Source organism: Pleurodeles waltl, chromosome 6 (genome assembly GCF_031143425.1).
Source record: "Pleurodeles waltl isolate 20211129_DDA chromosome 6, aPleWal1.hap1.20221129, whole genome shotgun sequence".
NCBI lineage: Eukaryota > Metazoa > Chordata > Amphibia > Caudata > Salamandridae > Pleurodeles > Pleurodeles waltl.
In genome coordinates, this window is record NC_090445.1 from 226623252 (window position 1) to 226649028 (window position 25777).

Consider the following 25777-nt stretch of genomic DNA (forward strand, 5'->3'; position numbering starts at 1 on the left):
TTTTCTACATTTTGGAACATGTTTCGAAAAAAATGTTGTCCTACAAAAACGTTTTGCAGTGAGTCATTTTCTGTGTAAGGTTTTCTCAATGTTTGCACTTGTTTGTCGGCGATTTTACGAACTGCTGTCTCAGCACTGTGCTCCGAAGGCAGCAAACTCCGAAAGCAATTTTAAAAGGTTTACAATTCCAGGGCAAGTGTTTTACAGACCACACCCAGTGAAGTCCTTGCCTTGATGGTCTTGTTTTCTGATCGCACGTGATGTATAAATGCTTCGCTTTAGATTCTTTCACTGCCAATCCCTTTAATTATGAACAAAACCACGCAGGGTGGTTTTGGAAGCTGCGCTAGCACAGACTCCCTGAGGCGTGCGGGATGCAGATCCCTCAATTAAAGGAGTCCTAGGAAGAGTCTGATCTCTTGGAGGTCAAACGCATCAGTCTAGCGAAACACTCAAACAATGGAAGGCATTCTAGGTGTTTCAAAGAGTAACTCCAATCTTTTGACTCAGAAAGCGGCTGAACCTAGCAAGGAAGTATCCTGTTCTTAATTTGACAAAAAAAACGTAAGTGCCAGGGCCCCAGCTGTTTGTTAGGAACCCACTGATGGTGCTCCCCAACCCCCACTTAGAGATCTCCTTCGGCCAAAGGGATCTCGCTGACTTCAATGGAGCCACCGCTGTGGAAGTTTCACTTAAGGTAGTGAAGCTTTCCAATAAGGTGCTCTAAGAAGGACAAAGTGACCGTCCCGCTGCTCGGCCTAAGGGGAGACGGACTTTCAGGTCAGAGGTTTCCAAAGGCAAAGGGCAGAGGCACCACCAACTGGAAACCCAAGGCTTACCGCAATGTGGATCCACAAGTCTGATGGGCAGGGAGCTGTGCTGGTTTACAGCGGTGCTTCGATTCTTCCTAATTCCATATGGCGCTCTAAGTCTGTAAAGCTGCACGTTCTGCAGAACATAAGCCTACATTAAATACATACTGACTTGAGTCTAAACTACTGCCAAGTTGGTTTCATAGATGGACAGCAAAAGATATTTCTCTTTGGGTATAATGGTGACGTTCTATATAAAGCTCACTTTTATAAACACCTGTTCCCACACCACGAAATGCTCATAAACAACTTCAGTTTGGTGCATGTAAAGTATGGGGGAGTGAGAGTCACTCCTTAGGCTACCAATATGAATAGCCAGCAAAATGGGCCAGTTATTTCCCAACTCTGGAGTTATCAACTGATGACATCTAGCCCATCACGAGTAGGACCAGAAAGGAACAGAAAGAAATTGGGAATTACCTGTAATCAATAATTCTGGTTCCTATTTTCCTGGTTATTTCTTATTTTGCCCCAGAGTTTCACTCAATGATTTCAGCTGCTTTCAACAGCTAAAATCCCCAAGTGAAAGTCATCAGACCCTTGGTGTCCATGCAAATCTCAAAATTCCAATGGGGACAATAATTGGTCAGACTGGCCCCTTTGGAATTAAGTAGTTACTCGTAATAAAGTTCTTAGAGGTATGTGGCCTGACCCTGTGAATAAGAACATTGTAGGCCAAGCAAAAGGAGATATGACAAATGTTACGAGTCATTGTAAGAAACTAGATTACTGATTGGGGTGGGTGACTACCCAATTCAAAGAATAAATACAATCCTTGTCACGATGAACCCTTAAAGTCCTTAAATTAACCTGAGCTCAACCCCCTGGTAGCTCAAAGTGCAAAATAATAAAAATTCCAAACCTAATTAGAAACAGGGTAAAATGTACTGAGTAAAACAACTACGAAATGAGAACAATCCAAAAAAGCGAATTGGGGGTACGATTTTTGAAAGTTTTATGTAGATATAGCACCAAGAAGCACAAAGTTCCAGTGATAGTCTAAGGTGGGATCCAGGCACAAGTTGAAGGTGACCGCGATGGGGCACAGGGCGCACACACCAACCACAGGGTGGATACACCAACTAGGTTTGTCCTTGTCATAGATTTTGCCTCAAACGTATTACTTTACGTCCCAATCCACCACTGGAGTACACTTCTAGAGCCTCCAGGAGTTCAGGAGAGGCACTTACAGACTCACAGGGTATCAGTCAGAGGGATACAGCAGGGTCCAGTCCAGGTCCAGTTGCCACTGGGCAGCGGAGTAATTCTGTGAAAAGGCCTCTTGAAGCTTATTGTGTCCCTCTAGCTTGAACAAGCCAATGGTAACCATTTACAATTTTAAAAAAGCACCTAAAGAGCATATGTGTGCTCTACATGTGTACCACTATTTTTGGGTTGCATCACAGGGGCCTTATGTAGGGAGTCATCCTTGGGTTATCATTTTCAAAATAGCAACTTCCTAGTAGAAAATTGCTATTTTGGAAATGCTAAACCCGCCCATTGGAACAAATGCTATGAGATTTCCTAATTATGATTTCCTAATAGCAATTCCTACTCTGTTGGAATTGCTATTAGGAAATCAGTAATTTCATACATATAATTTAGCATTTCCTAAATAGCATTTTCTATGGAGTCTCTATTTAGTAAATGCAAAATTGTATTTTAATACACCCGGCCACTAACATATAGATGTGCAAGTCACATAGTTTTGCAGCATGTTTGGAAATTATCCTAACAGAATTAAGTAGGTGTTGTTGAAACATCCTTCAACAAAGAAGAGATGGGCAGTAGTCTGAATGAAGGCTTTGAGGGACATGAAGGAGGCTGTTTGAGAGGTGAAGTGGATCAAAGAAGTAGGATATTAAAACAATTCATAATGAAGAGCACTAGGGCACGGAGTAGATATCTGAAGGCAGTAGGAGATCAAGCTTATCTTTTATTTAGTAGTCAGAGAAGATTCTGGGCTGATTTCATTCAGATGCTTATTTAAGTGTTCTGGGGGGACTGGAGTTGAGGATTTGGCTTGTGAACCTGCCTCTAGCTAGGCATTCAAGTAGCTCAAGCAACCAACATTCCACTGGGAGGTTTTATTAATAAGAGTCAAAGAGGAGAAGATACATTTGAGAGATGTAGAGCCTTGCAATCCATTCCCAGTAGTACACCAGGAAAGCTGTACCAGTTGCAGGTTTCGCAAGGTATAGTACTGGGAACGTTGGGCTTCTATTACTAATTTTTCATGAAACGCAGTGCAGCAACTAGAGCAACTAGAGTTGCTGCACTGTGTTTTACAATGGGGAAAATACAGCACTCAGCTATATCTACTAAGGTTAGTCTGCTGCTGTCATCCCCTCAGTTAGTGTACAAACAGGTTGCCATGCGTGACTCAAAGCCTCGCACCACGGTGGAGAGGTGAGTGTGAGCTACTTAGTATAGGATCTGTACTAGAAGCATACCATTCCAGTACAAATTCCTATGCCTAGACTAGCTCAGAAGGAGCCACACACTGGAGGTGTGCTGTATACTTCAGCACACATGCAAGTTGTGTGTTTCTTAAAGAAATAAACATGTTTCTCATTGTGATGCCTGCTTAATAGAGGAATTGGTTTATAACGCTAAGTCAAGTGTGGCTATCTTAGTGGATTGGGACCTCTGGGTATTTTTGCACGTATCCACACTAGAAACAACCTCGTGAAGCAAAGTGATGCAAAACAGCAGTGCAAAGGTATATGTGAGGATAGGAAAAGGCACCTTTCCAAAACATATTTTATGCTGGACAGTAAATATTGTTATGAGACTTTGTGTTGATTTGCACCAGAGCAGAGCATTAGCAAATCTGGGTCATCATGTGATATTCCCCACTGCAAAATTGCATGCCCACTACAACCTTGCAAAAAGAAGTTGTTTTGCAAATACACTTTTTTTATCAATATCTTCTCTTTATCTCAATAGGTAAAACATGTTTCTCCATAGAGCATCCCCTTTTCCTACACTCCCATAAACGCACGAGGAGTTCCATTCCCCTTAGCATAATGGAAAAAGAGTTACTCCAGCTCTTTGGTAGACCATTTCTGGAGTGTGAAAAACTAGCAGAATAGTTTGCGAATGTCCAAAAACTCACAAGTCTGTCGGCATTCCCATTCTCTCAAGGCAAATTATAATTTGGTCCACCTACTCTGTATCAAGTGTGGGGTGTAGTACTATGGTTTTATCGATGTATTATTAGTGAAAAATATTGCATGTTTGTTAGTTGACCGGGAAGGCACCTTGGATCATCGAGGAAGTAATGACAGTGAATCAGCCTGGGCAGAATGAGACAATACAAGCTGTATACAGGCAGTGGGATTACTGGGCATCACAATTCTATGAAAGCCATGGAGGTGGAGAGGTGAATGTTGTCTTGTCAGAGGCAGATGATTGCAAGTGCTTTGTGTGTACACAATATGTCAGCCCACAACATTTGTAGGTTTTATTGTAATTGTGGTCTTACAAATTGTTTCATATTTCAGGTAAGTGAAGCATGGCAGGCATTGGGATTTCATTACATTTGTTGGGGTAAGTGCATTTTTACAGCACATTCCCACCATTTGTATGGCCCTGAGGCTCTTCCACAATCTGTACACCACTTTGTGGTTCTGAGATTCACGTTGATCACAGTCAAAACTTTCTTTTAAATATACTGGGTTGGCTTTTATAGTACATTAAGGTTGAGTCATATTTACTTGCATTACAATACAGAATTTTCCTCTGCAATTTGAGGCTTGGCAGATGTGTGTTTTGAGAAGACATTTTGGCAGACAAGATTCTGGCTTTACAGTGTTTGCATGTGTCTTTTAGGGCCTGCTGGAATGAATTTGGATTAGACCTAGATATTTTCAAGTATGCACATAACGCATTCCTCATTGTTGAGTTTCACTTGGCAACAATGATCAGATGTTTTCAAGGATTTTGTTTTAATGTCTGGGAAAACTGTAGATAGATGATTAAATGGGCTTCAGATTGCGGATAGTTAAGTAGGTGGTTTAATTTACACAGTCTTAAGACTCATTCATGTAGGTACAGAAGCAAGTTTGGTCCTGCAAGACACTATGAGCATTTCTTTGGAGGGGCGGACGAGGACCTTTCACTGTTTAGGTTGGTGATGATGGGAAGTGTATGTAGGGGCAGTGTTTCTAATGGAATTAGGGCATGATCTGATTAGTAGACCCAGTCTGGGATTCAGCACACAGCTCTGGAGTAGATGGTATCAGATACACAGTGTTGCCTCTGGTGCGACTGTAGAACAGTCCTGCGAAGTTAGTTATTTTCAAGTGACAGCAGTTAGCATCTGTTCAGGTTGACATCACTGGGGCTGATTCAGAGCGAGGGAGCAGGAACAGTAAGGACAGTAGGTCAATATTCATGAAGTGTTTATAAGGTGGTACGGATATGAAATTTAATAGATGTAGATGTTGATGTTTGATGTGATATTGATTCCTATTTGTTGCAAGTTCATGCAACCCAGTGCTGCATTTTCTCAGCTACACTAGACTATGTCACACTATAGTGTTATTGTACCTCACATTGTTTTACACCATTTGCAGGCACTGTCCAGTCCCTCTGGGTTTATGTTGTGTGCCTTTGCATTGTCTACTTACAGCCTTTTTTACAATGTTGTCACTCACACTCACACATTTCACAAAAGCTGTGGATAACGTATAATTTATTGTTTCCAAATAGGATACATAAGATGGGTTCCAGTATAGACGTCTGTGATGCTGTAACTTTACGACTTAAATAGACAGTTTTTATTTATTATTCTCCTTTGCCTGCTGTTTCTTAATAAAAACTGGATCTATACTCCAATGTACACAGTATGCGCAGTGATGGCAGAAATGAGTCTGAGGTCCATTTCTTATATTTGGTGAAGTTGCCTCATTTTATTACTGTGATGATCCTCTGCTCCAATCTTCAGCATTGTCCAGTAGGAATCAGGACTAAATGTTCCAGACTGAAGCCCAGGCTAGGGCAAGGAGTCCTTGGTGACAGAGGGTTGCTTCGTAACCTCACCAAGGACCCTACAGATCTCTTGGTGCTGTGAAGGGGACAGCACCAAGACACTTCTCCTCCCTGCCCTCTGATTTCCAGCTGAGCTTTGGTAGTGACACAGTTTGGAAGTGAGTCCAATATCTTCACTCAGCCTAATATTTTAAACAACAATCTCAATCTCAAGAAACTATAACTCGTGCCATAAGATAACTATAAGCCCACACCATGCACTGCTAATTACACCACATATTACATGGGGCATGACATCTTCTATGACATTGTTGATAATATCACTGCAACATTTTCAATAAAATTCTTGATGAGAAAACTGTGCATGGCGGGGGCACAAGTTATAGTTTCTTGAGATAAGTATAACTATAACTGTTGAATTTCTATGGTTTTGCATGTGTAAAATCTGAACCTAACTATAACGCCCCTGCAACCTTTGGTTTTTCAGTGAACTTCTAAGGTTTTTTAATTCTATTTGCTAACTAGAACGTCCCTCTAACCGTTGGTTGTTTTCAGTGAATATTGCCTATACTGTATATATTTAGCAGACCTCATTACACACTTTTCAGCTTGCTAACCAGACAACACTACCTACAACTCGCTGCTCCACAACGCACTGTGTTCTCACAAATAATGATACTCCACTACACTACAGTCGACAACACTGAACTATTCGACACTCTACTCTACTGAACTCCACTCTATGCCACTACACTCTACAACACTCTGTTACTCTGTATGCCACTCCATGCCAGTGTACTCGATGACACTCCACTCCACCACACTCATTTAATTACACTCTAGTCAATGACACGCCACTGTACAACACTCAGCTCTACTGTTCAACACGCAACTACACTGTACAATGCACCACTCCACTCTACAATACGACACACCTCTCTACTGTATTCCACTTAACTCCACTGTACGCTACGTCACTCCACCCTACTCGACTCCACTCTATTCCACTCTACAATACTGCACTCTACCACAGTAGACTCTATGACACTCTACTTCACTGTTTTGTACTAAACAATAGGTGGTACATCCTTCTCTGTTCAAGCAGCCAAACTATGGAATTCATTACCCCCAAATATAAGATCCACGGATAACTATCTTGCCTTCAGAAGACTACTCAAGAGTTGGCTCTTTCCTTCATAACCACCATATCCAAACAGCAATGGACTACAAATGCATGTGTTGATAAATATTTATAATCTGATTATGTGTTTATTCTGTATTTGTATAATACTTTAAAAAATATGTATAGTTACTATTTCATAATAATACGTTATACACGTACTCTTTAAGCCTGTTTCACAAATGTATATTTACTCACCATTAAATGTATATATGTGTGTATGCGTGTGTGCCTGTGTGTATACGTATATGTGTGTGTAAATACATATTTATGTCTATATTATTCTATGCTTAAAATGTTCATAGGTCATTGCATGGCTCCTAGATAAGTTGTTATATTAGATACTTATAAATCCCTCCTTTCTTTTTTACATCACAATGAGCAAATGTTATCTTAACTAATTAACAGCAAGCATTTCGCTATTGAAAAATTGAGGAAAAATAAATGAATGTTAGAAAAGTACACTTATTAATTAACATCAAATATTACAAATCTTTAAAGTCTGTGTTTATACAATACAACTTTACTTGTCATATTATTATACCCATTACACATATATTACTATGTATTTATATATATATTTATTGCTCTAGTCCTACTGTAGTAGAGAAAAAAATAAATACAAATAAATACAATTAAATAAATACATAAAATTCAACAAATAAATATTTAAATGGAAAAAAAATGAATAAAAAAAATGAAATAAAATGTACTCTCTCGTAAGCTTTACTCTATCTCCCCATCACCCTATGTTACTATCAATCTATCCTCCATCCCCAGTCTGACTCATCCCAAACCCATTCTACTACTTTTATCTTCAAAAACCCTGCCTAAGCTCTTCTGTCCTCTACTGCATCTAGCTCACCCCAAACCACAGTTTACTACTATGGTCTCCCAAACAACCCTACTAAATTCTCCCTCATGTATCTCACCTTTGACTCATCCAAAATCCCTTGTGCTACTATGATCTCCCTAACCTCTTTCAACAGACTCTTCCCTCCTGCATCTCTCCTTTACTCATCCCAAGCCTCATCCTATTACTATAAACTCCCAATTACCACTTCTGGATTCTTCCCTCCTCTATCCCTCCTTTACTCTAGTCAATCCAACTAACAAACTCACATATCCTCTGCTCAAATTACCTCATACTAATACTAACACTGTACTCATATTTTCCTATACTAATCCACCACTAATTCTTCTTAGGTTCCACTGTAGTGTGCTGCTCGCCAAAAAGCACTTCAATGCCTCGCCAGGTAGTAAACGCTATATAAATACAATTACAATACAACACAATACAAACTTCACTTTATGACACTCCAATCAATGTCACTCCACACTGTGATTTGAAACACATTTTTATTAAAAAAACTATTAACATACAATAAAAAAAACAAAGGTTAAGGTTAGTTTATATTTAGAAATACCTTATGTATTCTTTCTTTACAAACCCAACTTAAAATACACAAACATTAAAAACTGTTAAATTATAATTATAACTTGGATTTAGAATTTACACACCACCTTCAAATTGATATAAGTAGAGCACCTCCAAACACAGCCTTGTCACCTCACTTACCACACTACATTAACTATAACTCATGCCTTTGTCATGCACTGTTTATACCCTTGCATGCTAAATCACTTATAGGATGTGAAATCATAGCATTCATAACAACACTTATAATTCTCAAATTACATTATTTGTCACAAACGCAGTGCATGGTAGAGTGGCAAATTATAGTTAGTGTTGTCTGGTTAGCGCGCTGAAAAGATTTTGTAACGAGGTCCACTACTTATAATAATGTGAAGGTGTGGATAAATTGCAAATGAAAATTAAAACTATAACTCTTATAGTTTGTGTAGTTTAAACATGGCTTTATAGGTGTAATATGTATAAAAAGCTATATATATATACACAAACTACTTAGTGGCAGTCGCCATTAGGTAGTTATAGTTAAGACCATGTTTCCATAGAAAAAGCGTTTTTTGACTTGGGGTGATCCGTCAAGCTGGGGCCGAGAAAAAGGGAGCTCAAAAAACGTTGCAAAACCCATGTTAATTCCCATAGGATTCTTTAGACATGACTACAGGCCGAACCCATGGACGCAATTACTCCAAATTTGGCTAAAAGCTAGCTGTTGGTCCGCAGATTACGCTTTTGCTTATTTGGTGTGAATCTGTTAAGTAGTTTTTGAGATATTAAAGGGAAAATAAATTTGTATCTCTCTGGCCGTGAATATTTTGCGAAATTCTCACATTTTTTGCAAATACACATGCAAAAAGAAGCGTTGCAATTGGCTGACCGCAACCTGACTACAAAGTTGCGACCGCCATTTTATTTCACAGAACATGGTCCCCGGGAGTGAAAATCAAAATTTAATGTGGCATAGGGGGTCAGGGTGAAGGTACCCTGACCCCAGGAGTGTGATATAGGTGTGTTTTAGGTGGAAATATGGGTTTAAAATAATTTTGTGTCACCAGGCGTGATATTCACAAAAATTCAGGAATTATTAGCAAATATGGAAAAATGTGAAAGAAAAAACATTGACTCATTCATGCACTAATTCATTCATTCATACATGCACTCAGAGACTCTTGCGTCCACTCACACACCCACTCAGACATTCGTGCACCCCCTCACACTCAGACTTACACACCCACTTTCAGTCAGACCCACTCACGCACCCACTCACAGATCCACTGACAGAGGCAGGTCCTGTGGCCAACCTGCGCTGCCCACAATCAAAGGAAGAACCTAACTATAACGTCCCTGTAACCTTTGTTTTTTACAGTGAATATATATATATATATACATATATATATATATATATTAGCAATATAGAAGTACACAGGTGGCCCCCTGTTTTACCTTGTTTGAAACCATGCATACCGGATGATAGTTGTCCTTATTAATTTGTTTCACCTATGTGAAGGATCCCGAGAAAATGTAAACTGTCCTTTTCTATGTTTAGCTCAGAAGGCACTCACTAAAGATACAAAAAGACTAGGAATTGCATTTTGTGGTGAAATGCAGTGATTACAATGTTTCTGAGTTGCACAGCTGCTACATTTGCCGGGTAAGTCGTGCATATGATTGCTGCTTAGTGTCCATGTGAGAGTGAGTGAATGTCTTATATAGTGCAAAGTGAACATTCAGTCACCTCTGTGCTCTTGGGTGGATTGATGTTATGTACTTGGGGCTCTTGAAAGATGCCAAATACACAACATTTATCCCCACATTCAAACAGCAGTTCAGCATTCAGACGTTGCATGTTAGTGTGCTTGCGTGCCCACAAGGCACTACGCTCCCCATTGCTCTGTCACTACAGTACATCCCAAGAGCAGCTGCTGCCATCAGTTCCTACCTTTCTCATTCAGTTCATAGGTCTGGATGATCCTACGGGCGTTCTCCAGGGTGGCGCTCTCTCCCTGGTCCCGCAGAAACTCAAGCAGCTCCTCCACCGACAGGACGCAGTCCTCCCCAGAGTAGTGCTTGAAGATCTCCTCCAGCTCTGGGCGCTTCATTAGCAAGGTGCAGAACTCTTCGATCTCGTTCTCCTCAAGTCTGTCATTGCTGGATTTGTCACACGTCTGTGGGGACAGAGAGAGCAAGGGATGTACTGTTACCATGTACTACTAGTGTCAGCTAAGACCCAGCGCCTAGAGTTATCCTGGCTGCCTTAATCAGGATAATGCGCTTTAATGTTGGCAAGGTTTTTGGTGGAGTGTTTACTGGCCAGGGGTGGGGTTCATATGTAGGGTTTGGGGAACATTTTGCAGTCTTTTATTTCTAGAGCAGATTTCATACAGAGTCCCCTTCCTCTTCAGGAAGGATTGCAGAGGTCGGACTGCAAGCAATATAGGACCCTAGAAAATATTCCGGCACCAGCATTTTGTATCAAGCATTAGACTGAGCCCTGGCCTCTCCAGAGTGGTCTAGGGTGTCCTCGCCAAGATACTTTAAAAATATAAATCCCTATCAGGACTGGGTGACTGGAATGGAACACTTCAGACTCATGGAAAAGAAGATTTACAAGGGTCGTGGAAGTCAGTGGAAATTCGACAAGATCTGGGAGGTTGGGATCTTGGGCTCACCTAGGCAGGACCCAGAGAAGGTAGCACTCGATTCAAATATTGTCAAAGGGGCGCAGACAGAGAGTTCCATGGTTCGCTCCTAAAGGGACTGGGTCATGGGGAGAGATGAGGAGACAAGTAGGCTTTGGACAAGGCGAACTTTGATTCTGTAATTGCTGGACATCTAGATACAAAGGAGACTGTGGTCGGTGAGGGGAGCTATGTTATGATATGTTTGTGATGTGCTGGTTATCATGTATAAACAATAAACATATATTTATTTAAACTATATATATATAAATACCAAGAAAATACATTTACTGCACAATTTTCCAAATATTTTGTCTGTCAGGCAAAAGGCTTTATAGGACAATTTGAAGAAAGCCCACCCAAATATTTCAGTACTTGAGCATCTGGAGCTGGCACATGCTCACAAGAACATTGCAAATCTAAAGTACTGTGATCCCTGAAAGCATATTGTTAGTTGCTATCTCAAAGCAGCCCTCAGACCCTCTGTCTACCGGAGGCCAGTCCAGCCCTCTATGGCGAGTCCAGCCCCTACAAAATCTCCTCGGCATTTTGGGTATGTTGGCCTGGCCAGCCTTAACCTAAGGCACTGGTTGGTCACACACAAATCACCTACCTTGCGTGTAGCACTACAGTGAAATGTAAGTGCACACGTGGGAGCAGAACCAGCCGTAGATGGATCAAGTAGACAGAACTGGATGTCCCTCATACAGCCCTGCACATTGTGAACATGAGCTGTACAGAGGTGTCTGGGAAGCCTTTGTTTACAAGGTCACTAGGTGGGAAGGAGCTGCATATGAGGTGATGTGCTGCACAACACATCTAATGAACATTTCTACCACTAGTGATGCCATTGAGGAGAAAATTGCTCATAATCAGGGAGGGGGCCTTTAAAATTGGCATCTCAATGCAGCCGGCTGACTTAGCGTTGGTCCATGCACAGGATGGGACTGGGAAACGAAAAGCAACCCTGGCAAAAATGCTCAAATCAGCCCCTCTCCCTTTGTCTCCTCATGCAATCTCTATATTTCCATTCATCCATTCTCTCTCCAGCCCACCTATGGAAATCCCTGGTGGAATAAAAGGCCTGTCCAGCCCTGCCGAAGCAGGCCAATGGTCAGTTCAACTCCGGTGTAGTTTTTGAGCATACTAAACTTCAAAGGTTTCGTATTCTAATTCTACCTTCTTTAGGGTGATCAGGCATCCTGGATTTGATGGGACAGTCCTGCTGTTTCATCACATGCTCTTGCAAAATTCACTCTCTATAGTTAGTACATGTCCCGTTTTTCGACTGAACACCCCGAGAGAGGCATATTTTCATGTGTTACAGTGCAGAACAAGTTAATAGCCCGTAGCAGAAAGCAATTTAGTTAACAGAGGTGGTGATGTTTTTAAAAGTTACATTTAATTCCATCAGTGCCACATTGCTGTCTTGTTGAACGCCATCTGTTAAGTCGTTGTATTCCCATCCGTGGATACAAAATTGTAGTCCTACTTCTATGTTTGTTTGTGGAACATCCCCGTTTTGGGTTTATGATCTAGTCATCCTAACCTTCGATTGCACATTAGTTTCTCTTTTTCTGTGTCCTTTGTCACTTAGAAATAACAGTAGTGCTTTTGCAGGGCTTTCGAAGGCTGGGTGTGCAAGGGGCATACTATATAGTGCTGAAAAAAGTCCATGAAACAGGGGTTGAGTGAGTGCTGTATCTACGAGACCGCCAGAAGGCATCAAAGTGCATCGCTGTGAAGATTTAGCGATTAGCGTCATCCACTATCAGGGCACTAGGAGATGAAGGAGGCACGTGTTCAGGAGGAAAGTAGAGATGGGTGAGCCAAGATATTATCATGGAGAGCTGATTCAGAGCTGAGCCAAGGAACTGGCTTTACTCGTAAAGCCCATGCACGAGCTGAGCCCTGAAAACGTTTTGCATATAAATCGTGCAACAAACATCATATAAAAACGTGATAGCCGTTTCAAAATTCAAACAACTACTTTTCATTGAAACACTGAAGAGTTTCACTTTAGTTCTTCAGTAAACTGTGAGGCATTTATTAAACGTTTTTAAACACATATCTAGATATATTCATGTCCCCCCTGTTGACAATAACATTGGTGTGCAAAGAGGCGAGTCACTAATCATTTGTTTCATTGATTCTTATTTCATGGTCAATAGTACAGTGTATTGAATCAAATACAAGAGGGTTTTGTTGACTGCACATCCCAAACTCATGTATTTGAAAGTGTCCTCATAAGTGACAATGAAGAACAAGCATTTGCAATGCAACGGGTCTTGCGTTTTCTCGTGTTAGAGCTAATAGCGTTGTAAACTCCTAACTGGGCTTTTCACTCGTAATGAAACTTATTGGCAAAAGTGCAATTATGTACGTAACCGGAAAAAGTGCAATTAACTTTGTAACAGGGTCGATATTATGCAAAGCTCTCGACTTCTGCCAAGCGAGATCGCGCAACCAAAATAGAGAAAAAGTAGTCCACGAACCGGACGGAAAACAGCGAGCCTCGCATATTTTCTGTACTTGGTCGATGCGCTCGAGGAGGGCTAACCACCGGAAAAGGCATGACGTATGCGTGCCTTCCACTAATGAAATCAAGCAGATTCTAACAGGCAAGCCCACGAACCAATGAAAGACACTGACGTGACGTGGACGGGGCTCCGAGCCCTTTTTAATTCCTAAAGCGTCTCGCTTAGCGAAACGCATGTGCAAGCGCATGTGACGCAGGCTCAACCCTAAAAAGGAGGCTCTGTGAAATCAAATATTTGACTTGGAACACACAATCTGGTGAAGCGAAGAAGCAGGGATTGAGCTCAGGTTTTCCAGTTCCACCTTGTGCAGTTCAGCCTCTAAATGGCTGACTGTTGCCCATCAGGCAACTGTCTTGGGTTTCATTTTTGGTGCGTGGGGTTAGAGTGTGGGTGGCAGGCAGAAGCCACAAGAGGGCTTGGCTCGTTTTGGGCTCAAGGATCAAAGAGAAGCTCGACCCGAGCCAGGCTTCTACCTCGAGCCTGGCTTGAGTTTCCAGTGGCACGCCTACCTGTACAGGACAGGGTGCCTTCACGTGAGGCTCTAGCATTAAATATGGCTGTATATGATAGCATTCTTTTCAGGGATCTTCAGTTAAAGGAAACTTAGAGAGTGAGAAAGAGAGGAGAGGGAAATGGAGGGAGTAAAAGGGAGTGAGAGAGTGGTGGTGTGAGACAGAGGGTGTGAGATTGGATGCACCGACGCTTGTGAACGAGAATTGTTGTGGGACAGGAGGCGAATCCAGACCAGTTTAGGGCCCGCGAATAAGGCCTCTCAAGGGCAGGCCGTCAGAAGGTGGGAGGCCACAAAGCCCACAGAAAAGGCAGAGGTGATTGAGCGGGGTAGTTCAAACCCGCCAATCGGGAGGATCTGTATGGTGGGTCAAAGGGGGGGGGGGGGTCACATTATCCTCCATAGCAAGGTTGACCTCGCTGGATTGATGAAGTGACCTTGCGCTGGATTGTGCCAACATCAAGGAAGCGACTGGTAGCTGCAGCGGAGGAGCGTGAGCCGCGAGTCAGAGGAGATGGTGCCGCGAGTGGTTGAGCAGCCGGTGTGGGGACGCAAGGCGAGCAGAGGAAGCGGCATCGGACTGATGACTGCTCAGCTGTACATGTGGAGTAGCCAGCGAGCAGTGCACGAGGGCAGTGCACGAGGACAGCAAGGTCTGCAGGAAGCGGCACACACCTATGCACCTGAAGCTGCAGCGAGGTGCGCTGAGGCCCAACACGGTTTGGGCACGTGACGTGCAGGCCTGCGAAAGCAGGTACGTGCTGGTTGACCGAGGGCCTTAAGGAGATGGCACCACGAGGGAGAGACAGGAGGCCATTTCCCGCCCACCAGAGCAAAGCAGTTGGGCGGAAAGCGGGAAGCCCAAATTTTGAGTGTGACCATAGGCAGGACAGCGGGAGAATGGCAATGAACTGCAGTGGGCAAGCAGGTTCTGTCCAAGCCTGAGTTTGTTAGAGGGACCAACCCAGATGAAGAGCAGGAGCAGTTTCCCAGGGAAAGGAAGAGAAAGGAAAAGACTGGCCCACTTTAGGGATGCCATTGAGGCAGGCAGGGCTACAAGGAAGTAACTGAACCAGGCAGCAACAATTATCAGCGCAGCCCCAGAACTTGATGAGGATCTGCAGGAGATGCTGATTAAGGCAAGACAACTTGTGGCCCGGCACGCCAGAGACTGGGTCAATGAGCAGGTGCTGGGGACAATGGAGCTAGGACCAGCGAGAAAGCGGAAGTGATCCATGGCACACTACCGGTTGGGAAGTATGGACACAGTAAGGAGGCCTGAGGTCTGCCCTAGGACTCAGTCGCAATGGGCCTGCAGCCAGAGCATCACCCCCTGCGAAAGCAACTGTTGCACAGGGGCAGAGAGGAGGCAAGGGCCCAGGGAAAGCGGGCCCGCCAAAGCAGAGGTGCACCAACCCAGGACAAAGGAGAGTAGAAGCCCCGCAGCCCCCTCAGCTGAGGAGGAGGAGTACTGCGAGGTCAGCGATGATGACTGCAAAGGGGATCAGCACACGGTCCCTGGAGCCTGTACGGCAGCAGCCATGGAGTCTGTTCCAAAGACAGAGGAGCAACTGACAACAATGGATGGTGAGCCACAAGCGCACAGCAGGGCGAGGGGCATACAATAGATGGCGCGTAAACAGAAAAACAGCACAGGGGTGACCAATGGGGGGCATAACAAACTATGGCATGTAGATGGGCGTTTCAAACTCACTCAACAAGGAGCTCTGAGGCAGCAAGATGCACAGGATCAGGCCCACGCTAGTCAGACAGGAGCATGGCATGGGGGGATGGGAGGCTGGCCCCAGAAAGGACAGCCCCCAACACCATTTATGGGCACTGCTTGGTGGCTGTAGCCAGGAGCAGGGAGCCCTGTTCCCTTGGGTTACCAGACACTTTACTGGGCTGGCTATAACCCTTGACAGGGTCAAGGAATGGGAAGGGCAAACACAGGGCAACCACCAAATCTCATAAATACCAAAAGCACTGGAGAGGTGCCAGGGGCAACCCAGTCAAAACCAATGAGGGCACAAACCCTCAGGCTCAGAGGGCACAAACGAGCATGGGGGGAAGGACAAGGACGGGGACAAAGAGACAGGGCAAGCAAAAGCTAGTAGCACGGTCCCACCGGTTGAAACCGATCACATGAAGGCATGGACAGGAGGAACTGTGCATGGGGGGGGCATAAACCTGCAAGTGAGTAGATTCGACCCTCACCAGGCAATCCGCCCCATGGCAGCTGGGGAAACAGGACTGGATAGCCTTAGCCCTCTAGCGGTTAAGGAAGGATATGGCGTAAGGAGTTCATTAATATAGTCTCACTCCTAGAGGTGTGCCAGGCACAACAAAAAAGTTGAAGAAAAGAGGGACAGGTGCAGACCAAGGGTGGAGAGATCCACAGGGAATTGACTACGGGCATTTAGAATCTTGGCATGCGTGTTTGTGGAGAATATCTCGGACAGCATGGCAGCACTGTTCCAACGTGAGCAAAAAGTGCATGAAGCGCAGCAAAAATACCACGGGGAAGCTTGGCTGTGCTATGACGAAGGGTTCAGGGAAAAAATGCATTCCAGGCCAACTGTCGACTGAGACCACCAGGAAGTAGAAGGGTTCAACAACCACATGGTGGCGACATGTGAAGGGATGAACAAACAGGAGCATAATTTTCGTCCAGCATGCAGGAAGGGAACGTTCGATGGGTTTGCACAGGGTGGCAAGGCAAGTGCCCAGTCAGGGAGTAAATTGGGAAGGAACCGCACCACATGTTGAAAATATGATAAAGATGAGTGTAAATGGGGGCATGCCTGCAGGCTTAGACACACCTGTAGCAATTGTGGAGGAGCCCACCCAGCAGTTAAGTACAAAATGACAAAATGGGCGGGCAGAGGCAGAAGGAAGTAGCGATCTCACAAACGGGCCCCGGGGAGAGGGAACGCAGGATCTGGCAACATCTCTTCCAACCCCCAGCAAGACAGGCGTGCTTACACGGTTACTGAGCAGATACTCCAAAACGAAAGAAGATCAACTGTTGGCAGAGGGATTTATCTCAGGTTTCATCATCCCGTACCAAGGTCCCCAGACCCACTGCCTTTACCAGATCCTAAAACTGGTTAGAGAAAACCCAGCAGTGGTGCGGCAAAAAGTAACAAAATAAATTTCCCTGGGCAGGGTTGCATGTCCCTTCCCGGAACCCCCTCTTTACAACTTCATTGTTTTCCCTGCAGGGGTTGTACCAAAGAAAGAGCTGGGGAAATACAGGCTTATTCATCGCCTATCATACCCTCCAGGTGAATCAGTAAATGATGGGCTGGACCAGGACAGCTGGTCCGTCTCCTATGTGACTGCTGATGATGCAGTTGACTTAATTAAAGGAAAGGGAAAAGGGGCACTGTTAGCAAAGACAGATATTGAATCTGCATTCTGCCTCTTGCTGGTGCATCCGGACAGCTACCACCTGCTTGGGTTCCAGCTTGATAATGCTTATTACTACAACAAATGCCTGCTGATGGATTGCACAATCTCTTGTGCATATTTTGAGACCTCTAGCAGCTTCCGAGAATGGGAGCTGCTAACACGGTGCATAATAGGGGGGGTGCACACACTACCTGGACGACTTCTTGTTCATTGGGAAAGCAGGCACCAATGAATGCAGGGAATTGCTGCAGTCCTTTATGGACTGGGCCGGGGAGCTGGGGATGCCACTGGCTTGTGAAAAGAGAGAAGGACCAGCCACCTGCCTGCCCTTCCTTGGGATCGAACTGGATACAGTGGAAGGTGTGTGTAGGTTCCCTCAAACCAAGGTAGAAGAGCTGAAGCTGAGTATAAAAACGTTGCTCACAAAAAAGAAGGCCACCCTGGGTGAGCTGCAACAACTCTTAGGCAGGTTCAACTTTGCAAACAAAGTGATGGCTCAACGTTGCGAACAGAGTGATCCCAGCATGCAGGCCATTCACTAGGCACCTGGCCTGGCTTACCTAATGCCTAACAAAGAAACATCACAGGGTACGGCTTACCGAGGGGGTAGGAAAGGATCAGGAGCAGTGGTCGGGCTTCCTATATAGCTTTAACATGACTCTAATATGGTGAGAGCCATGGGTGATGGCTAGGCAGATGGAACTATTTACAGACGCCACAAGGGGTTCGGCGCAGTACTAGGTTCAGCCTGGGCAGACGCACGCTGGCCCGACACCTGGCATACCAAGGGGCTTACCACGAATATCACCCTGCTGGAACTCTTCCCTATCGTCATCACCTTCCCATATGGGGAACAGATTAGCCATTAAGCAGCTCACACTGTAGTGTGACAACCATGCAATGGTGCAAGCTTTAAACTTGGGAACAGTGTGGTGCCCGGCAGTAGTACGATTATTGTGCCACCCAGCAGGATCGCTAATATAGCAATTAGGGCCAGGCACATCCCAGGTTGTGATAACTCGGTGGCTGTCGCAATATCTTGTTTTCAGTGGCATACGCTCAGATACCTGGCGCCACATGCGAACCTACGCATGACACCGGTGCCTGAAAAACTTTGGGGCATAGCAGACCTGACAAAGCTTGGGCACAGGCACACCTTAGCGCTGTCTCCTACTATTCAAAACTGGCTGCAGAAAAGGATCAGGTCAATTCTTTTTATTGCCAAGCAGCCATAAAGAGGGTGTGGGTCGGATGGAACCCAAGTGCAGGGACCAGAGATGCCCCATTGACTTCTCAGTGTTGAAGAAACTGCTTACAGGGCTCCTTGACATATGCAAATAGGGGCACAAAGGCGTGTTGTTTAAAGCAGGTGTTAGTTTGGCAATTTTGGGGGCATACCGCGTTAGCAAATTTGTTGCCCCCTCCAGATCAGTCCCAGAGATGTCTTGTCTTCAGGGTGAGGATTTACACACAGGCGAAGGATATATGATAATTCACCTGCGGAGGTCAAAGACAGATCAGGAAGCAAAGGGGAAGTCCTCACGCCTGGACTGTCTAGATGACAGAGAATTCTACCCTTTATGAGGCATGGGTATATTAAGCGGGGTGCAGAAAGGTCAACCACTCTTCAGACACAAGGACAGTACATGCCTGAGCAGCTTTCAATTCTTCGAGGTGCTCGGGATGGCTATGTCTACAGCAGGGCTCCCCGCCGAAAAATGTGGGTCTCACTCTTTTCGCAAAGGCGTGGTCACAATAGCAGCAACAAAGGGATTTAGTGAAGAACGCATACGATTCCAAAGGGTACATCCGGCCCACGGGCCTCTATGCCATGTTTCTTTTGCAACAGGCCCCCCGTTGACAGGTGCAGAGTACGGATCCTAGGCCCCTCGTAGATCACACGGGCACAGCGGTAGGCAGCAGAGCGAAGAGACTACAAAAGGATCTCGTTACGGAACACATCAGTGCCATGGCTGGGACAACCAGGCATGAGATGGACCCAGCGGCTGCCCGCCGTCCAGAGCGCATTGCTGCCGAGGGAAAACCCGACACTTTGTTAATGCACCGAAGGGGGTTATGACCTGGCTTGCCCCGGAAGTATCTGTTGGGGGCAATAGTATCTGGGCTCACAGCAGTGGCAAGGCTGCTGCACCCAGCTGATGTATTATGGACCGAAATCATGGCGAGACCAGAATGGAGAGGAGCTAGGGACCATGGGGCGGGAGAGAGGTCAAGGAGAAAATTGAACATCCCCATGGTGAAAGTATGCAGGGCCTACTCCTGAGGCTTTATGAGGCATTGGTTCATCGACCTCAAGACACTGGTGTATTAAAAGTCGGATGGGGTTCACCTGGCTGAGGTGGTGATGGACAGGTTGTTACTCAATATATTGGGGGCGCTGGAACAACTAGGTTTCTCATAGGTGGTCAGAAGGGAGCTGCCTGCGGTCGAAAAAAAACACAATACACAAAGACAGCCAGAAAAGCACAACAGCCTAAGAAGAAGAGCTGCTCAGACAGTGTCCTTGTGATGCTGCACGGCAGGAGTACGGGAGCAGGCAATGGCCAGTAAAGGGACATAGCACTTGCAGTCCAGGCAAGGTCGTAGGGCCGTAGAATTTGTTAGCAAGGGAAGCCTAGACGTTGTTAAGCGCTAGACTCCTGCAGGAATGTACCATCGGTCAGAGACTGTCCAAGAATGCTGGCAACAATCAATAAAGATAGACAAATCAAAGGTATTGATCAAATGATAGATGTATTATCGTGAGAAATAACTATGGAATGTACAAATGAAGACAAGTTGTGTTGTTTTATGAACCACGTAATGTAAACCATAATAAACTTTGGCCATTTTAACTTCCAGCAACGTCTCTCCTGGTGATTGATGGCATGGGAAGGCAGTGCTTAATTTGAGCTGGTGGTTTCTGGTACAGGGCACCAGCACTTATTTTTGAGGGCGGCACTTATTTTTCTGCATCAGGCATTTACTACGAGCAAAGGACACATGGGGAAGTCAGAGAAAGAGGACGGACGGAAAAGCATCACAAAGGGAGAAAGCTGCAAGAGTAAACTGAAGGGCAGGGAGTGGCTGTAAATGGATTAAAGAGGCGTGAGATGGCTTTAGGATTACGCTGCTTCTGTATTCTGTGCACGCGTAATTAAAAGCAGCTGCCACATGTCTCAGAGGACAGCTTTGCCCCCGGCACGTTTTTATTTACAAATTAACCACTGTTGGCCGGAAGTGCTCTGGCGGTCACTTGCACATCTGGGAGGGGTTTGCCAGTCCTCTGTCCCAACAGCCAGTAAGAAGAGATAAGTAAAAAATGCAAGACTACAAGGAATGTAGCGAAGTGTAAGTGAGGTGTGCACAAGGAACCTGGGTGCACGTGAAGAGGTGTTCCAATTGTGTTACTAGTGTTTCTCCAACGGTGAGGTGTGAGAAGGTAGCCTCTTTCTAGCCTTGTTACCCCCACTTTTGGCCTGTTTGTGAGTGTATGTCAGGGTGTTTGTCACTGTTTTCACTGTCTCACTGGGATCCTGATAGCCAGGCCTCAGTGCTCATAGTGAAAACACTATGTTTTCAGTATGTTTGTTATGTGTCACTGGGATCCTGCTAGTCAGGACCCCAGTGCTCATAAGGTTGTGGCCTATATGTATGTGTCACTGGGACCCTGTCACACAGGACCCCAGTGCTCATAGGCGTGCATGTATGTGTTCCCTGTGTGGTGCCTAACTGTCTCACTGAGGCTCTGCTAACCAGAACCTCAGTGGTTATGCTCTCTCATTACTTTCAAATTGTCACTAACAGGCTAGTGACCATTTTTACCAATTTACATTGGCTTACTGGAACACCCTTATAATTCCCTAGTATATGGTACTGAGGTACCCAGGGTATTGGGGTTCCAGGAGATCCCTATGGGCTGCAGCATTTCTTTTGCCACCCATAGGGAGCTCTGACAATTCTTACACAGGCCTGCCACTGCAGCCTGAGTGAAATAACGTCCACGTTATTTCACAGCCATTTTACACTGCACTTAAGTAACTTATAAGTCACCTATATGTCTAACCTTTACCTGGTAAAGGTTAGGGGCAAAGTTACTTAGTGTGTGGGTACCCTGGCACTAGCCAAGGTGCCCCCACATTGTTCAGAGCCAATTCACTGAACTTTGTGAGTGCGGGGACACCATTACACGTGTGCACTACATATAGGTCACTACCTATATGTAGCTTCACAATGGTAACTCCGAATATGGCCATGTAACATGTCTATGATCATGGAATTGCCCCCTCTATGCCATCCTAGCATAGTTGGCACAATCCCATGATCCCAGTGGTCTGTAGCACAGACCCTGGTACTGCCAAATTGCCCTTCCTGGGGTTTCACTGCAGCTGCTGCTGCTGCCAACCCCTCAGACAGGCATCTGCCCTCCTGGGGTCCAGCCAGGCCTGGCCCAGGATGGCAGAACAAAGAACTTCCTCTGAGAGAGGGTGTGACACCCTCTCCCTTTGGAAAATGGTGTGAAGGCAGGGGAGGAGTAGCCTCCCCCAGCCTCTGGAAATGCTTTGTTGGGCACAGAGGTGCCCAATTCTGCATAAGCCAGTCTACACCGGTTCAGGGACCCCTTAGCCCCTGCTCTGGCGCGAAACTGGACAAAGGAAAGGGGAGTGACCACTCCCCTGACCTGCACCTCCCCTGGGAGGTGTCCAGAGCTCCTCCAGTGTGCTCCAGACCTCTGCCATCTTGGAAACAGAGGTGCTGCTGGCACACTGGACTGCTCTGAGTGGCCAGTGCCACCAGGTGACGTCAGAGACTCCTGCTGATAGGCTCCTTCAGGTGTTAGTAGCCTATCCTCTCTCCTAGGTAGCCAAACCCTCTTTTCTGGCTATTTAGGGTCTCTGTCTCTGGGGAAACTTTAGATAACGAATGCATGAGCTCAGCCGAGTTCCTCTGCATCTCCCTCTTCACCTTCTGATAAGGAATCGACCGCTGACCGCGCTGGAAGCCTGCAAACCTGCAACATAGTAGCAAAGACGACTACTGCAACTCTGTGACGCTGATCCTGCCGCCTTCTCGACTGTTTTTCCTGCTTGTGCATGCTGTGGGGGTAGTCTGCCTCCTCTCTGCACCAGAAGCTCCGAAGAAATCTCCCGTGGGTCGACGGAATCTTCCCCCTGCAACCGCAGGCACCAAAAAGCTGCATTTCCGGTCCCTTGGGTCTCCTCTCAGCACGACGAGCGAGGTCCCTCGAATCCAGCGACACTGTCCAAGTGACCCCCACAGTCCAGTGACTCTTCAGCCCAAGTTTGGTGGAGGTAAGTCCTTGCCTCACCTCGCTGGGCTGCATTGCTGGGAACCGCGACTTTGCAGCTACTCCGGCTCCTGTGCACTTCCGGCGGAAATCCTTCGTGCACAGCCAAGCCTGGGTCCACGGCACTCTAACCTGCATTGCACGACTTTCTAAGTTGGTCTCCGGCGACGTGGGACTCCTTTGTGCAACTTCGGCGAGCACCGTTTCACGCATCCTTGTAGTGCCTGTTTCTGGCACTTCTCCGGGTGCTACCTGCTTCAGTGAGGGCTCTTTGTCTTGCTCGACGTCCCTTCTCTCTGCAGGTCCAATTTGCGACCTCCTGGTCCCTCCTGGGCCCCAGCAGCGTCCAAAAACGCCAAACGCACGATTTGCGTGTAGCAAGGCTTGTTGGCGTCCTTCCGGCGGGAAAACACTTCTGCACGACTCTCCAAGGCGAGAGGGATCCGTCCACCAAAGGGGAAGTCTCTAGCCCTTTTCGTTCCTGCAGAAACCTCAGCTTCTTCTGTCCAGTCGAAGCTTCTTTGCACCCGCAGCTGGCATTTCCTGGGCATCTGCCCATCTCCGACTTGCTTGTGACTTTTGGACTTGGTCCCCTTGTTCCACAGGTACCCTAGATTGGAAATCCACAGTTGTTGCATTGCTGGTTTGTGTCTTTCCTGCATTATTCCTCTAACACGACTCTTTTGTCCTTAGGGGAACTTTAGTGCACTTTGCACTCACTTTTCAGGGTCTTGGGGAGGGTTATTTTTCTAACTCTCACTTTTTTCTAATAGTCCCAGCGACCCTCTACAAGGTCACATAGGTTTGGGGTCCATTCGTGGTTCGCATTCCACTTTTGGAGTATATGGTTTGTGTTGCCCCTATCCCTATGTTTCCCCTTTGCATCCTATTGTAACTATACATTGTTTGCACTGTTTTCTAAGACTATACTGCATATTTTTGCTATTGTGTATATATATCTTGTGTATATTTCCTATCCTCTCAGTGAGGGTACACTCTAAGATACTTTGGCATATTGTCATAAAAATAAAGTACCTTTATTTTTAGTATAACTGTGTATTGTGTTTTCTTATGATATTGTGCATATGACACTAAGTGGTACTGTAGTAGCTTCACACGTCTCCTAGTTCAGCCTAAGCTGCTCTGCTAAGCTACCATTATCTATCAGCCTAAGCTGCTAGACACCCTATACACTTATAAGGGATAACTGGGCCTGGTACAAGGTGCAAGTACCCCTTGGTACTCACTACAAGCCAGTCCAGCCTCCTACATTGGTTGTGCAGTGGTGGGATAAGTGCTTGAGACTGCTTACCACTCTTGTCATTGTACTTTTCATAAGAGAAAAATATACAAAACAAGGTCAGTGTATATACACATAGCCAAAAAGTTTTGCATTTCCTCTTTTCACTCTTTTCTAAGTGCTGAAAAGTACTCCTAAACTTTCAAAAAGTTCTTAAAAGTTTAAAAAGTTTTTTTCTGTCTTTCCAAAAAGTTCTGAAAACTTTTGTCTCTTTCTCTATCACTTTAACTCTCTCTAAAAAATGTCTGGCACAGGCCAAAGTGTTGATCTGTCCAAACTTGCATATGACAACCTTAGCTGGAAAAGAGCAAGGAGTCTCTGTATAGAGAGAGGTTTGAGTGTAGGGAAGAATCCTGCCTTGGAACTGTTAATTAACATGCTTAGAGAACAAGATAAGGCCATAGGTGCCCCATCTGTTGAAAAAGTACCTAATAGTTCTCAATCTGATTCAGGGACTCCCCCAGGAAAAGATTCAGGAAAGAAACTTCCTAGCCTGCCCATTACTAGACAATCTAGCATAGATGGTAATGATGATGAGCCACACCAAATAAATAGTGTTGTCTCACATCATAGCAAAAGCATTTATTCTCACCATACTGGTAGTAATGTTTCTGTAAACCAAGCTGTTAAGTTGGCTTCTGTAAGGGACAGGTCTCCTTCTGTTCATTCCCATCATAGCTCTGTTTCTAGAAATGTCCCTCCCACCAACCCTGATGACAGAATGTTAGAGAGGGAACTCAATAAGTTGAGGGTGGAACAAACCAGACTGAAGCTTAAAAAGCAACAGCTGGATTTGGATAGACAGTCTTTTGAATTAGAGAAGGAAAGACAGAAGTTGGGTTTAGATACCCATGGTGGCAGCAGCAGTATTCCCCATAGTCATCCTGCAAAAGAGCATGATTCCAGGAATCTGCACAAGATAGTTCCCCCTTATAAGGAGGGGGATGACATTAACAAGTGGTTTGCTGCACTTGAGAGGGCCTGTGTTGTACAGGATGTCCCTCAAAGGCAGTGGGCTGCTATCCTATGGCTATCATTTAGTGGAAAAGGTAGGGATAGGCTCCTTACTGTGAAAGAAAATGATGCCAATAATTTTACAGTTCTTAAGAATGCACTCCTGGATGGTTATGGCTTAACCACTGAACAGTACAGGATAAAGTTCAGAGAGACCAAAAAGGAGTCTTCACAAGACTGGGTTGATTTCATTGACCATTCAGTGAAGGCCTTGGAGGGGTGGTTACATGGCAGTAAAGTTACTGATTATGAAAGCCTGTATAACACAATCCTGAGAGAGCATATACTTAATAATTGTGTGTCTGATTTGTTGCACCAGTACCTGGTAGACTCTGATCTGACCTCTCCCCAAGAATTGGGAAAGAAGGCAGACAAATGGGTCAGAACAAGGGTGAACAGAAAAGTTCATACAGGGAGTGACAAAGATGGCAATAAGAAAAAAGATGGTGAAAAATCTCAAGATAAGCATGGGGATAAGGGTAAAACCAAAGATCCCACTTCAAATCTTAAACACTCTTCAGAGGGTGGGGATAAAA

General features: G+C 45.2%; 1 protein-coding gene across 3 annotated transcripts in view; it reads right to left on the reverse strand.

The window, feature by feature from the left end:
• The window catches only part of PLCD3 (phospholipase C delta 3), a 452490-nt gene that overhangs the window by 95382 nt on the left and 331331 nt on the right, over positions 1-25777 (reverse strand). For all 3 annotated transcript variants that reach the window (XM_069237951.1, XM_069237953.1, XM_069237952.1), the window contains one exon: positions 10416-10641. In XM_069237951.1, coding sequence (XP_069094052.1) covers positions 10416-10641 — 226 coding nt within the window. The remainder of the gene's footprint in view (positions 1-10415; positions 10642-25777) is intronic.